Source organism: Papilio machaon, chromosome 1 (assembly GCF_912999745.1).
Source record: "Papilio machaon chromosome 1, ilPapMach1.1, whole genome shotgun sequence".
Lineage (NCBI taxonomy): Eukaryota > Metazoa > Arthropoda > Insecta > Lepidoptera > Papilionidae > Papilio > Papilio machaon.
The window spans coordinates 1,680,099-1,697,014 of record NC_059986.1 but is presented as its reverse complement, the minus strand read 5'-3'; the positions used below and the strand labels follow the sequence as shown (position 1 = coordinate 1,697,014).

Sequence of the window (16,916 nt, the reverse complement as noted above, 5' to 3'; positions counted from 1 at the left end):
TGTGAAGTTTTTCTTACACCCATTTGTCGATTGTTGTTACAAAGTGAAACTAAAAAAAAAGCCTGAATCAGTAGTGTCCATGAATGGCTCTCGATTCCCGAAAATATTTTTATAAGGGTATGAGTTTCGTATTACTAATTAAAAGAAGAAAAAACTTAAAAAAAAGTGTTAATCAAAAGAACTAATATTAAAACGAAAGATTGTCATTTCATTGGGAAGTATCTATGGCCACCTTCCAGGTCCATCAAATCAGCACCATGTCATCATAATATTGCACTGTCACGCAAATTACACATGCAAAATTTCAGCTGAATCAGTAAATTGGAAATGTAGATGTCTATGGGCAGCAGTCACTTCAATTTTAGAGAATTTAGATGGTCGCTTGCTAGGTCACCTTATATGTACTAAAAAAAAAAAATTGTGGCTTATGGGCTTATTTACTTATGGGTGGCTGTACTACTAGAATACATTGTATTTGTTTATATAAATAAGAGCATTAGCTTTCATAATCTTTCCTATTTAAGAAGTTGGGTTTTTTATTGCACAATATTCACTTGGACGATAGAGTAATTACATTTATAACATAAAATTATACACTATCAGTACACTAATTGTTAATGAATCTAAACTTAATATTACTACCAGGCGCATATGACTTTCAGGCGGGTCGAACGTATCAGCGGCGTGACGTCACCAGCGCCCAATCATCCGCTAATGAGGAAGGAACGAACCTCGACCGGGATGCGAGCAATTAGCGCGATCATAACAAATCCCCGGGAAACGGCTATAATCAGGACGCGAGGACAAACCGACAGCAATTATAATTAGACCAACGATACCCCGATGCAATCGAACACTAAGTGAACTCGAATTGTTGGCAAACTGTATATTATAGCTGATTAACAAGCAATTTACATATACATATGCATATACATGATGCAAAGACATGCTTTTAACTGTTTAGATTTCATTTGTTTTTGACAGGTAATTCTTTTGTTTTGTAAAACAGAATGGACTGTATTGAATAAAATAATTTTAGTGTAAGATATTTGCTATTAATATTAATAAATTTAACGAAAACCATCATAATTTTAGTAGATTGGTTCATAGACATTGAAGTATTCAGGCTGAGTAATCAGTGATTTAACGGTGTTTATTCGTAACATACTGGTATCATTGAAGATGTTTGGAAATTTGAAATTGAAATCTTTTGAGATTAAAATCAGCAGGTATTTTTAAAGGAGCAGAATATTGATATTAAACATAGAACATTTTGTTTTTATTCCATACTAAATAAATGTACATTTGAGTTTATTTTTATAATTTTACCATAACCGAAACCTCAATGTGTTTAACTGAAACCCATTGAAAGAATGTCGGACTTGATAATCTTACTTATAAAGAAAAAAATATATGTGTACGTATAAAATTTATACAGTTTGATTTAAAACAGATTGAAACGAGAATTTGCCGGCGAACAAATTAAAGATTCAATTGGAGAAACTCCACGGGGCCGTCGTTATTAAAGTCCACAGGTAATATGCTAAGGCAATATGTGGAGTACACGAATGCGGGGTTCCGAGGATAAACACTTACGTAATGGATATCGCATGCACCGTTCCCGGCCCCGGGAATAATGTGAAAAAGTAAAGCGCGCCGGAACGACCCCCGCGGGGCCGGCAGATCGGTTTTTCGCTGCGGATTGTTTTGAATATCATCCTCTATGTACCGAATAATGTCTAGATTGGACAGGGTTTTGGAATTGAGAAATGACCCTAGCGAGAATAATCTTTGTGCTACCTATTTGTTGTTTGTGGATGTTTTAATCTATTGGTATGTGGTGATTATGACATATTATCAGAGATAATATATAGGTTAATCAGTGAATCTTTCCAAATAATATATAAGTATTTACAATAAAATCAAAGAGTATTTACTAGAATGGTAATTAGGAATAAAACTGAGTAGATACTTAGGTAAATAATAATAAATACACTCAACCAACGACAAACGAACCAAGAACTAAAGTAATCTACGTAATGTCAAGAAGAATAAAAAATATACGTAATTCCTAATTAATATCCTAACTTATTAAGCTAATAAGTTACCCAAAAATGCAAAAAAAAAAACTCTCAAAAAATGTCAGGGACACGTGAAACCAACCGACGGACAGACAGTTTTCCTTATGGTTTTAATTAAGCCGAGCCACAAACTAACCTGCCGCCATTTTTGCAGTCCCGCACCGCTCGTGCAGATTGATTAAAAGTCTATGGCCCATGCTTTATGCCGAGGTTCCATTGTCATCCGATACTATTGTACTATACGATCTACATCTTGGTAATTGTTAAACATAAGTATGAAAATTACAATTCAATAAAATAAAGGATAAGTTCTTAGTATTTAGTTATAGCTTATAACTAAGGTCAAACAACATTTTAAAAGCTAAGATTATTCTAAAATCTTTTAAACGATTTTTATTATTAAGATTCTAATTTTACACCTAAACATTAAAACAAAAAACATTAATAAAATTTATGATGTTATCTATACTTATAAAAATGAAAAAAGTAAATTTAAAACAATGTTTTATAGATTTTAAAAAGGCGTTCTGCGTCTAATTATACTGAAAAATTAGTACAGATAAAAATACGTACATACATAATTTTTATTCCAACACTATAATCTGATAAAAGCTGTGCAACAATGGAAACAAAGTCAACCCTTGTACCGCTCAAGCAGCATCTAATTTATGGTTGAGGTGGGCCCCGGGCCGATAGTTAAAGCCGGACGCTAATTCTGACGGACATGCCGAAAGTTGCCCGCCCGTACCGTCTCACTTATTGTTCTGTTTATCTACGAATAGCTACAAACATACGCATTGTACTAACGGAGATGAACTTTTTTTTAACTCATTTTATTTTATGGTCACTGTTAATAACTGCAGATTCAAGGTTGTATAAAATTGATAAAGCATTTTATAAGCAAATTCAAACAATACCTCGTATTGACAAAGGAAATAGTGCATAGAGTTACATAACGTAAAAAATTACAACCGCGATAATTTAACAAAGATTCTTTCAACTATGTTTCCTAAAATATGTGTCCAATTTATTGTAATCAGAGGTAACAAAACGTAGTCTTTTCGTTTTTCTTTAAAAATAAAACTTACTATATTAACAGTGAAAAGAAAAATAGAATGGTCGTTAAAATCTACTTGAAAACTATTTCATGACATTAATCTAAAACGAAGGTGACAATGTTCAGTACTGCAATGCCACAAGGATTGTCTGTGACATATTGCGGTGAAAACCTCCGCTAATACAAGTGTTCTCAGACATCTTTAGCGAGCACGCATTTCTTTTATTTCGGCCACGAAACTAGCGAGTCAAGAAAAAAACATTCACTAAAATATTATTAGTATCATCAGCATCAGCTTCGAATAAATCCCCTGTTATGTGGTCACGAATGGAGGCTCTTAGTATATAGAAAATTACACGAAATGACCTTTATATGGCCTTGATTGTGACAGTAACCTTATTAAGCTCTTTTGTATGAAAACGAGCATTCTCGATAATGGCGTCTTTTAAATTACACTAAACGCTTTGAAGGTTCGTTCACAACAATCGGAGAGCGTACCATATTTATAGTAAGTAGGTAATTCGCATTGTTTAATGTGAAGAATATGGTAAAATACCATATTTGGTAAATTTCTAATACTGGGTTTTGACAGACGTCACACCTGCACATATTGACATCGCTCTCATTATCTATGAAAAAACAAAGACAAAACGATACGTGCCCCAAGTGCCACGACAGCGGAGTTTCGTAACGCTGACTCTATGGCCGCACCCGAAGATCTACTACAATGGACTATTAAGTTGTGTCCATTTGTCACACGTCAGCGGATCATTTAGATGATAGTTTACAGATGTGGTGGACGCCTCTCTTGTGATTATGACAGCCCAATCGCCTGAGTGGACGCACTGCAGATAGACTAAAACATTTCTCACCGGCTAATGAAAATGTAACCACGTATTAACGTTATTTTTCTTCTTTTCCTAACTTTCTTGTCCCCATGCAATAATCATTTACATCTAAAGACTCTCCATAGCATTCTATTAATGTTCTAAAACATATAAAATATTGAAAGAGTTAAGTGCTCTGTATTTCATTACAACTGGCGACATCTATTATCGAAATTGAAAAATTATTAAGTATTCTATGAGTATATAAAAAAGTAAACAATAATAGAGTAAATTTCAAACGTTTTTTTTTATTTTCACAACATTTCAAGGTATAATAAAATCGGTATATTTTATAATAGTTATGAATGTAGAGCTCATTCAACTTCAGCCAAAGCAGTATAGAATAACAAAGCACAAGCATTTTTGCCTCTAATTAACTTCAGGTATCCGCTATCTCCCCAGTTCTCACTGTAAGAGTTCTTTATTATCCAATACGGCGTTCCATTCTCTGTAAATATACATATTTGTTACTTCTATTTTTAAGTTGGAACTTAGTTGGTTTGTAGACGAAGCAATCACCTATTTATAGAGATTATTAAATTTTATATAGATCAATGCCGAAAGCCATTAGAAGATCAACAAGATAATTGTGTAAAATATTCAAAATATGAACATAAAATGGCGGGTAATAAAATAAATACATACCAACGCCATAACCAACGATAAGCATGGCATGGTTGGGTGTCGCATCTGCAGGACAGTTTGCACCATCGATTATCTGACCACTGTACGTGCTAAATCCATTATACGCGAAGAATCCTGCCAACAGTTAAATAATTAACGAAATACTTTTTAAAATAACGAGCATGAAACAATAACGCTTACTAGCTTACTTCTTACTAATATTATAAGTGTAAATGTTTGAATGTATGGATGGATTGTAAGAATGTATCTTCAGAACGGTTCAACGGATCTCGATGAAATTTGGCATGGATGTAAAACATACTCCGGAACGACACATATGCAATTATTATTTCTTTAATTTCGCGCGGACGGAGTCGTGGTTTACAACTATTTACTTATTTAACTCCTTCATATGCTTAGATCATTATGACTTAATTTTTTCGATAAATCGGTGTTATCGTTGGTTTCTGAGACCATAATCCATGTATAAACATATTATGTTATCTCTGTTTTGTCCGAGATAATGAAAGGATGACAATATTTTTATACAGAAATTTCGGTATCAGAAACCAACGATTAGTAAATTCATACTTTGAAGTTTTGGCTAAATAATTGATTATTTTTTCGTTTTCGTTTACATGTTTAAACTTATATAAACTTACCGGTGGAAATGGGACCTTTCTGATAAACCAAACGCTTGAGTTGTTCCTCATCATTGACTTGTATTCGGACACCACGCTTAACTCGCACTGCCACTTTGTCTTTTTGAAACGAACATTCATCTTGACGTGGCGCGTATGGATAATCACTTTCCAACATAAAACCACCCATTTTAGCTACGGCACTGCAATATAAAAAAAATCGAGTGAGATTTCAATCTTTACTAATATAATAAAGTGTAAATGCTCACTTCTTTGTTACGTAAGATGTCAGCAATCACAGAATATTTTAGTTTTTTTTTTTTTCATAAAAGACCTTACAGTTACGACACGCTATAGCCTATATAGTTGCTGGCTATTAAATTGAAAAAGTTGCTCTACGAGAAAGGGACAATAATTGCCTTGGTAACGGTGATTCTTAGCCAATGGCGAAGGCCTTCGTTATCATTTGAGCATTTCAATTTTGACATTTTCAATTGTTAGTTTTACGTAATCTTACTAATATGTATTATAATTGCGAATGCTTAGATGGATGGATGTTTCTTTAAAGGTGTTGACGGAACAGCTCAACGGATCTTAGTACATAGTCAACATAGTCTGGAAGAACACAAAGGCTACTTTTTAAGTTTTTTTTATGTTGCGCGGACGAAGTCGCGGACGACATCTAGTGTAAACAAAATAAACTTTGTATTTTTGTGCAACAAAAATGAATTGAATTACATGCGGTTCAAGTCGCAAGGGAACAGCTAGTTTCCTATAAACGAAAAGTGTTAGAATGAGTCTACATTTTTGAACTAAGTATTAGGAAGTCACCAACTCTCATGGATATCCGCAAGACCAGAGCAAATATTCCTCTGGTCAATCATGAGTACAGTCCATTTGTTATTTGCTTATACAAATTTAAATCAGCACTCAAAATCTATCTTGACATCCTTTAAAATAAATAAAAGTTCGTAAATTCCTTATTTTCCTTACTTAAGTCCTTCATGTGGATAATTTCCTAATATGCAACCGCCGCTTTCAGACCAGCAGTCGATTAACTGCTTTTCCGACAAAGAAAGCAATTCTGAATGTCTTATAGCGTATTGGCCTTCTGTAACACCTGATAAAATAAAAACAAAATCAACATATAAAACCTCCTTATTTAAAACCTTAAAGTAAGATAAAAAGAGTTATAGGTTATTAATAAATTTTAAAATAACAAACGATTTAGCAACGATTAGTTTATTTTTGATATCTGTGACCTAAATCCCTGTATCAAACATATTGTTATCTCTGTTTTGTGAAAGATAATGAGAGGGATGACGATATGTTACATACAGAGATTTTTGGTCTCAAAAACCAACGATTAATGACGAAGTTTCAGATTTTCATTAAACATCTTTTCATAAGTTCATCACTCCTAATTTATATAGCCAAGCATTTTTTATATAAATATTAGTACATAAAGAAACCTTATATAATTTGAAAACGGTAATATTTTTATGAGAGCGAGTGAAAAGAGATATTTACTATCTCACAATGTTTACTGTTTTGTGATACATTTTACTTAAAAAATATTACCCTTTCAGATTTGAGTTTTGGCTCAGTAATTTAAATTTATTCTTCTTCTTCAGTAAAAAATTATTGTACCACTAACGCCATCTATTAGAAAATTATAAAACCAACAATATGAGTGATATCTAATATAAACAATATATTCTCGTATCATAACATACAATGTATATTTCTAAAATTTTTAAATAATATTTTACAAATTTTTGACTAGTCATAATAAATCTACATACCCGTAGCACTGAACGTCCAGCAAGAACTGCAAGTCGATTGATCTTTGACTTCAGTCACAACGTTTTTGTCTCTCCAGTCAAATTCTTCTGGAGCTTCGATACTATCTAAAAGAGTCTCAACTTCGACTGTAGTATTAACAAAATCAGATCTTCGTCCACTAACAGCCAAACCTGTATACTTAGCTATAAATTCTTCATGTGTCAGATCAACAAACTTTGTGATTCCATATATCGCTGATTTACTTTTCTTATTTCTTTCATTTATTTCTTCAAGATTTTTAACGAAGATTTCATACCGATAATTATATTCGACACGGTCATATTGTTTGTTATATTTTTCAACAAATTCTTCAAATAGTTGTTTAGATTTATTTACATCGTAAGTAACGCTGCTCGGTTCTTTCAGACCTTTGCCCAATCGATTAAGATCGATCCCACCAACAATAAATATGAAAATTGATATTATAAAAATAAGTTTTAACATTTTGAATATCACTGTACTGTTCAACAGAACTTAGTAATATTAATTTCTAACAATTTCCAACTTATATACTAATTTTTACTATGAATTTAATGTAAAAAATTCTAATAAATTCTTTGTGGGAAATTTTACAGACTTCTAACATAATTTAACGATTAAATTTCGTTTCTATTCGTATTTTTAAATGTTTTACATTCCAAATATTACATTCATAGTCATAAACATGTTAAATTTTATAAGTTTTTATTGATATCACTTGATTTATTACTTTTTTATGTATTGTTGGTGCCATAACAACAACTTGAAATATTTTTTTCAAGGTTATAAGTTATATTTAGGTATATAATGGACTCAATTGACAGTAGTCCATTCCAGAATGGAGTTAAATTACGATGCGATTACGTCTTTAATTTTAATAATTTTCTTAAAATGTAAGTAGAACTTTGTATACGAATTTTTAAGAAAATTGCGCAGGCGATCACGGATTTAATGTGGAGATAAAGTGGATCTTGTCTACGCAATTAATAAAATTGGTATGTCTGTTTATAATACGGGAAAAATCGATATTACAGTTATGTTTCATTCTAAATTTATTTTTTGATCTGACATACTTTATCTATAAGGAAAAATCCAATTTTTTTAGTTTGTCTACTGACTGTCTGTATGATTGTCCGCAAAACCGCGGTTTTCCGGGTAATCTCCGAAACGACGTGATCCGGATGACCATGGGCTCGTTACTCACTTCAGTGTTTCCGTCGTTCGATTGCCGAGCTGTTCTGGAGATACCTTTAAACAAACATCCATCCGTCTAAACATTCGCATTTATAATATTAGTATGATAGCATAATAACATAAACGATAATCTTTACGTAGTTATATTTTTACTTCTGAAATAATTCATTCTCGATTAAATGTTTTAAAGGTTTGAAAACAATAATCAAATATACATTATCAAGTGCGTCTTTGATCACGACAATATTATTGAATAACAATCATCTAAAGGGAATGATAGCCTTTTACTTTTGCAAAAAACAACGAATGTTTTTAAAGAAAAAAACTCGATTTTTGTCAACCCTATCTGTTGTATGAATTTAAATATGTTAGGGGAATAAGTAACATGATATCTTTGTAAACAATTTATTTAAATGTAAAGGTATGCATTTAAAAGTTCACAATCTTTTTTTTTTTGAAGAAGAAGAGGAAAACGTTTTTTCTTACTATTATTTTATAAGGCACTTGGCAAGTGTACTTCAGTCTATTCTATTGAATGTGACTCATGGGCATTGATAGGCTCCTATCTATACAAAGACCAGGTTTTTGGAGTTAATGGGATTTATCTTCTTTGCTTTATTGATGTTTTAAATAACTAATTAAATGGAATCAAATAAAAGTAAATAAAAACCAAACAAAGTAGTTATTGAGCTGATATTATCTAAGCTATAAAATTACAAAATACCAAAATGCCAAAACAAAATGCCTTAAAATTACGGGTGCACTTTTAAATTTTTAAAAGATTCGTTTCCGAACTGCTTACGCCATCTATATGCAATAAATGTTGCCTACAGAACGTAATTGAAAGACTAAGGTTTAGTATTATAAATCGTATAGGTTTCTATTTTCTTTTTTATATAGTTATATTTATAGTGTTTTTATTATATTCAAATATAAATATAAAGCATATTATGAAAACTCTTTCCTTAAAATTTGTTGAGGTAAAAGTTCCACACAGACCACTGAGATGGCGCTGTTTCAACTTGGCTAACAATTAAGTCACATTTAATAAGGATACTTGAGACTTGAGACCAATCTAAAATACAAAAGACATGTTATATTTTCGTTAAAAATATTCTAATCGAATTGTCGAAATTTAAAATATGTTAAAACAGGACTACTTTTAAAAATGTGAATATTATGGCAGCATCTAAAACTGTCATTGTCAACGACAACACGAGTCCGAGTTCTATCAGCTGTTTAACAGAAGCGGCATCTTAACCTATAAACGTTTTATCTTGTGTTTAGTAACATAAACTATACAGAAAAAATATTGAAACTTGTGTTAAATTACGTTACAGTGTAACGTAACACTGTCAAGTTAATTGATAGTTGTTTTGCTAATCGTGGGTAGTGATTCTTGCCTTAAGAGTTTGTGCTAATTGTGGTCAAGATTTTGTTTTGGAAATATCAATAAGTTGCTATAGTTCACATTAAAAGCCATTTAATTGATGTTTTATGAAATATCATTCAAGTTTTACTAAGCGTAAACGCTTGATAGAAACATAGTCGCGGTTGTACGATTTTGTTTACTCACAAGTGTTGTTTTTAACCTCACTTAAATTCATTTATCGTACGTATGATTAGATACATATACACAAAATTGCCACGAAAAGTTAGTAAAGTAACTGTTAAACTCGTATCTCGTAATTTGAAAAAAATGGCAGGTTCTATTTCGAAAGTGGAGTGTGATACTGAAATGGCGGGTGATGAAGTGCCATCGAAAAAACTTAAATTAACTGAAAATGGTTCTTTGAAACGCACTGTCGCGACAATGTGTGGTGCGTGGAGGCCAGAAGAAGAAGATGGTGGACTTATATTGGTGTTTAGAGACCGGAAACCATGTTTAAGTCCAGATCCTGAGAGGGAATGTGACTATCCAGAGAATATTGAAGATTTTTGGCTGGCGACCTTCCAAAGCGACGATGATAATCAGGTATGATGATAATATCTTTTCAATATATAGGGAGCATATAAACTGAGAAAATGGGATTTGTGAGGTTACTGATTTCAGCGCCATCTATTATTAAGTATATAAAAGTACAACCGTAAATCGTTTGTGTTAGTTCTTAAAGCAACTTATAGGTGGCGCTGTGTCAAAATCAAAAAAACTTCATGACATTAAAAATGTGGGAAAAGTAATAAAAATAAATAACAAAGGTTGTGTTTTTTAAATAAGCAGTATTAACAAATCCTGAATTACGTTTAGGATAAATTCGTGACTCCTAAATATTAAAATACTCTTTTGTTTTTGTTAAAAGTGTCAAGCACTTTCGCGTCAAGACAATGTCTTCTAGGGGACAGTGATTTAATATGTAGAGTGTACCGTAAGAAAATTCAAAACACTGCTTCTATTAACGTTCGGTTAATCAAAGGCAGCCGCAAATCGTTAAGGCGCGGTCTGTGTAACGGCAGCGTTGGAAATAATTAAGTCGGGCAACCCTCATTAATATCACGCCACACTTATTTAAAACCGTTTCAATACTGAAGTCAACCCGTTAATTAAATTGTTCTATAAAAAATCCTCTACTCCATACAAACATATTCTGAGAAAAATATATATGTACATGTTTTCTTTAAGGTATATTAATTTTACAGGGTGTTACAAATTGCTAACAAAATTATTAAGATGTAATATTAACCTAAATCTATCTTACTTCTTACTAATATTATAAATGCGAATTTTAGATGGATGAATGGATGTTTGTTTGAAGGTATCTCCCGAACGGCTCAACGGATTTTGATGAAATTTGGCACAGATGTAGAACATAGAGAGCGTCGGTGGCTAAGGGGTTGACTTGCAATCTGTAGGTCCTGGGTTCGAATCCCGCCATGTACCAATGTATTTTTCGAGTTTCGATTTACATATGTATATTTATCCGCGAATCTTACAATGAAGTAGAACATCGTGATGCAACCTGCACATATCTGAGAAGAAATTAAAGATATGTGTGAAGTCAACCAACCCGCACTTGGTCAGCGTGGTTGACTGTGGCCTAGTCACCCCTAACTTGGGGTAGGCTCCGAGCCCCTCGGTGGGGACGTATAGTGAGCTGATGATGATGATGTAGAACATAGTCTTAAAGAACACATAGGCTACTTATTAAGTTTTTTTCTAATTCCTCGCGAACGGAGACACGGGCGTCAGCTAGTAGGTATATGTTATACTATTCAAGTGGTTCTGGATTACAAGACTTTATAATTAACTAATTAGTGTACAAAGCAAGTACAGTGTTGAACATTAATTAAATATCGTTCGATCATGTAATGAGAAATGTACAATTAGATGTTTGTTAGCTTCAATTAAATCTAGCGTTGTCTAAATGTAATAAATGTGTACATACTTGTTAAAAAAAATAAGATTGAATGTGGATGGTTTTAAAGGTAGATGAAGACCAAATAAAGTATGGATGGATTGTGTGAAAGAGGATATGCGTAAGAAGGGGGTGAATTCAGATATGACGGCTGATAGAGATGTATGGAGGAGTAGTAAATATTGTGCCGATCCTCCATAATATCCCTATGGACGGCATGTTAATCATGTAGAATTTCTGGATTGGAAGTTTTAAATTATGATCCGTGTAAACGTGAAAAACACATAGTAGCCTTTGTGTTTTTCCAGACTATAATCTACATCTGTGCCAAATTTCATCAAGATCTGTTGAGCCGTTCCGGAGATACCTTCAAACAAACATCCATCTAAACATTCGCATTTATAATATTAGTAAGATTTTTTGAATTAGGAAAAGCGACCACTACTCCGCACCGCCTACGTCTATTTTATATACATATATTGGTAAGAATATAAAAGCTCTTTATGCCCAGTGTACCGACATACAAGGCTGTGACGTCACGTTCTGTCGGCGCCTTGCTTCACTCAATCGAGCAACGTTAATGAGATGTTGACGAGGCACTTCATACAGCCGCACGAAATGCTCCCTTAGATTTCATCACACGAAAACGAAAAAAAAAAAGAATTAAAAGAAATGAGTAGAACGTTTACTGAACTGCTCTTAATGGCCAGAACTTGTTTTAAAAAATCAAAATTTTTAAAGCATTTACTGAAAGAGATTGCTGCTGTATTTTTTTGTTACCACGATACCTTCGAACCTGGGAGCTTTAATTTATCCGACGTTCATATGGTACAGGAAAATGTCGAGATTAAACTTGCAAAGAAGTTCTAACATTTCCGTGAAGTGAAGACTTGCGGGAATATCCTGAATCCGAGTAGCACAGAACTTTTGGATAGGCCTACGCCCAGCAGTGGGCGTCACGTGTCAGACTGTCACCTCTAATTTAGGGTTAGCTCGAGACCCATTGAATTTTTTGTCTCTTCATTTGCATGTACTTAGTACTACATATAAAAGTGACGGGTTCTAGTTGTTTATCCATCAGGACTTGACTGGCAAGTTGTATAACTTAACAGAATACACAATTTTAGTTCTTCTTCTCATTATACGTTGCGTTTGGTTCAATTAATTGTTGTGTATTTGTGTAAATTTATTAAAAGCTTTCGCACTTTTTTTTAAATAATGAACATAATGTTGATATGACTACTGAAGTTTGCGCACGCCAATCTAAGTAAGGTAAGTAATATAAATAATTTTTATTCAAGTGAGAATTGAGGTTTGCTTGAGATTTTCAGACTCGTTGGTTTAATGGAGCATTGCTCGTACCACTCGTGTGCTCAATGCTGAATGCTCATACTCAACCAATGAATATTTCAATTTGATTTTCATTCCTGTAAATTGCTACTTTATATGTAATAGGCATTTCTGTAGAAGTATCGAAATACCTGAACAATTATATAGTTATCCGTCTTTTATCTATTTGTAAAAACAGAGATGACAATATTTTTGTATTATTGCTTTGTGAAAGAAGAAAATGAGGCGTTTCATCTCCATAATACTATCTAATATTACTAATATTATAAATGCGAATGTTTGGATGGATGGATGTTTGTTTGATGGCCCAGAATGGATCAACGGATCTCCATAAAATTTGGCTTTGATGTAGATAGTCTGAAAGAACACATAGGCTACTTATAATGTTTTTTTTTAATTTCGCGCAACGGAGTCGTTGGCGACAGCTAGAACAGTAATAACGAACAAATGATGATGGTTGGAAGCGTGACTCAATAAACAGAGGACCTAGCACGAATATTCGTGATTTGTGCAATTTCTACCGGACGTAAAGTAGACTAACATATCTCATACAAATTTTGACATATTTTGTAAGTGACATTACGAAAGCGATTGTCATAATTATTCGTGCTAGGCCCTCTAATTTTAATCATGACATTACAAAGCTTGTCAATCTTCTAAAACGTATTTAGAAGCTACACTCTAGGAAGCTATGGAATTACACGGATGCGTTATGTATCTCGTTTGCTTGTCATCTGGAAATAGATGTTAACAAATTCCTTTCTACTGCTTCCTCTGTTTAAAACAATGGCTTTAAATTATTGAAACAATTTTAATACTAGGAAATATATTTTATAAGGTACGGTTGAATTCCTTTAAGAAAAAAGTTTTTCTCATTTTGTATTTGCTTACTACATTTGCTGCCGCCGAGCAAATGTAATTCCTTGTTATTAAGGTTATTTTTTTTTATTAAGTTGATGAGATTTCTACATTCCAAGCGATTAAATTGGATTGGATTGATAGATTTGTTGGTGAAAATATCTTTAAAAACAGTAATATTATTAAAATTTAAGTCGCTCGTATCACCTTTGAACTTGAAGTGAGTGCTGGATACCGCCGCGGGATAGAGGGGGTCGTGTTCAAACATCATTTCATATTACGATCGCTTTATATCCGAGAATGGCTTTTGAACTTTGTATAAATGTTATTTGATTCGGAACGTTTTCCTTTATTTTAAAGACGCTTTATTGAATATTTTCCTATGTTCTATTATTACTGAGAAGTTTATATTTATGATAGTACCATCATCTTGTGTGGCCGTCCCCTTAGCACTCTCACATGATATGAGAAAGAATCTTCCATTGTATTTAGTAGCCTTGTCACTTTATTGAATTACTAGCTGTCGCCAGCGACTCTGTCCGCGCGGAATTAAAAAAAACACGTAGTAAGTAGCCTATCTGTTCTTCCAGACTATGCTCTACATCTGTGCCAAATTTCATCAAGATCCGTTAAGCCGTTCCGGAGATACCTTCAAACAAACATCCATCCATCCATCCATCCCTCTAAACATTGGCATTTATAACATTACTAAAATTTATTTCTTTTAAAGGGTCTAACTATAATTTCTAAGCCATTTTAAGACTTAAAATACTGTATGTAAATAAATTATTCGTTGCTATTTATCATTGAATTAAATTAAATCTAATAGCTGTATAAATCAGTTGGAATATAAAGCATTTTAGTTCATTTTATCTCGACGTTTGGGTTTGAGTTAGTAAATGAATCAGTGGCCGTGGGTAAACACAACTAATCATGTTTCGCGTCACAACACGAGTCACATTAGCGAGTAATGTATGCCCCATTGCGAGGTACAATTTCACTGGCGACATTCAAGGTGTCATTTCACTACGACTAAATGTAATAAATTAAACCCAGCTGTGAGATGTAATGTACAACGAAAGCTATCAAATAGAGTGATACAGATTAGGTTATAATATTAATAATATTGTTACGTGATACAATTTACTTTAGTGATGTGTTTTGAAATTACTACACGCTGTAAAGTCGAACATGGATAAGCGACAGTCGAAGGGTTTGCGAAATTTTCTCGCACATAGATGTTTCTTACCCGAGGTTTCTATTATGGAGTTCGTCGGTTGTGACCGAACAATGATTCTTGCTTAGGTTTCGCGCTTACCCAGGTTTGACTGCATTAATTGTTGTGATTTTAAGATGATGTACTCATCAGTTTAGTATTTATAATAATCAGTTATTTTAGCTTAAATTAGATGGCAGTATTAAATGCATAATTATTAATAACTAGCTTTTACCCGCGACTCCGTCCGCGCGGAATAAAAAATAGAAAACGGGGTAAAAACGGGGTTCATTAAGTCACTTGCTAAAAATTGAGTTTGTTAAATGTTTATTTTATTAAAAGTAGGGCAGTGGCGTTTATGTCATTTTAAAAAAGTCAGAGTTGAGGACGTTGTTTATTTTTAAGTCGGTCTACTGTTGTTTTATGGAGTTGAGAAGAAGTAATAAAGAGCTTATAAGTATCAAGTATTGGAATTTCATTTTATAATAATGCTTATATTAGATATATATACTATTACAATGCACGATTAGTTTCAACTGTAGAGGTGTAATATGTAATATTCCTAATCCGGATTAGTTACAGCTTAACAGATTCATAGTAAATCTTCTCGCAGTTAAATTAACGGCTTTGCATATCATATATGTACAATTTAATCGTTTTATTAACATTAATATTTTTAATTAATTTTGAATCAATAACCTTATAGGTATAAAAAAGTTATTCACAAAGTAATACAGTTTGTAATTTGCAGTTCGCAGTATTGAAGCAGGGATGAGAGAAATGTGGAAAATTGTTTCCAGGTATCAACGTATTTCCTGTTGGTAGCTGCAATTTCAAAAATCGAATGTAACATCGCCGGAAATTTATTGGATTCTAATAATAATATGCGATAACTTATTACTATTTTATTTGACAACTTAAATAATTGAAATATTTAACTTCAAATTTTAGTGGTTTTTACTAAAATACTGTTCGTAAGAAACTGGATTACCACCTGGATTACCACGATTAGGCTGTTTGAGCTCCCGATATTTCGGCACCGTTGTATGCGCAATGATCACGGGTTGACAAAGCAGCCTAATCGTGGTAATAGCGAAATTAACAATTATAAATTTCGGCATTTAAACCCTTGATAACGTGATCGCATGTTTGTATCCTTAACCACTAGGCTACTGGAGCTTCAGAGAAATTAATTACATTTGTCTCTACGTTTTTAATCAGCAACTAGTTCAACTATTTTTTGGTACATTTAGACAAAAATTAGCTTGAAAGCTGAAAATTTGTGTCTTGATAAAGATTCATTCAGTATTCTATGAACATTATGGATTTTCTTTGCATACGTGCCAATTTTATTAAAGTGCATATTTTCTAAAATATTTCTCGGCAGCCTTTTAAAATGCGAGCGTGACAAGAAATTCATTTATACATGGCGTTTACCATGATGGGTATTCACGTAGACAAATATTGACGCACGTAAATGTATGTATAAAGTATCTTTTGTTCATGAAAGTACATTTTAGAATCTATATAATATATCTTCGAGTTGCATTCGGCATTAAATAAACAGTCTATGATCGAATTCAATGGAAATGAGAAATTATAATTTACTGGCTGACAATGTATATATTTATTTGTCTATGGATTTAATAATTGATTGGAAAGTTTCATTGTTTAAATTGAGGATGCAAACATGTGTATACGAGTATTTAACAAGACTGTTATTACAACTATTATAATATTGTTTAATGCCCATGTGTTGCCATCTAACGATGTTTCTTGTTAAATCACTGAGCTGGGTCCTCGCGATACAGGCTGCGCCTAGTGCGAGGAT

At 32.9% G+C, this 16,916-nt stretch overlaps 2 protein-coding genes across 3 annotated transcripts in view; one reads left to right on the top strand and one right to left on the bottom strand.

Annotated features, from left to right (window-relative positions):
• Positions 1–4,339: 4,339 nt before the first annotated feature.
• On the bottom strand, positions 4,340–7,416 carry LOC106714173 (thiol protease aleurain). The gene is made up of 6 exons (XM_045679854.1): positions 7,392–7,416; positions 7,096–7,221; positions 6,284–6,410; positions 5,312–5,493; positions 4,671–4,784; positions 4,340–4,473 (listed from the first exon to the last, which is right to left on the bottom strand). Exons 1-6 carry the CDS (start codon positions 7,414–7,416, stop codon positions 4,340–4,342), a joined length of 708 nt encoding a protein of 235 aa, XP_045535810.1.
• Positions 7,417–9,737: 2,321 nt separating this feature from the next.
• LOC106714261 (RNA pseudouridylate synthase domain-containing protein 2) overlaps positions 9,738–16,916 on the top strand; it is a 231,563-nt gene continuing 224,384 nt past the window's right edge. Inside the window, exon 1 of one of the 2 annotated variants that reach the window (XM_014507255.2) lies at positions 9,738–10,283. In XM_014507255.2, the coding sequence (XP_014362741.2) occupies positions 9,927–10,283 (357 nt within the window). In that variant the 5' untranslated portion in view covers positions 9,738–9,926. The remainder of the gene's footprint in view (positions 10,284–16,916) is intronic. The other variant, XM_014507254.2, reaches the window with a different exon arrangement.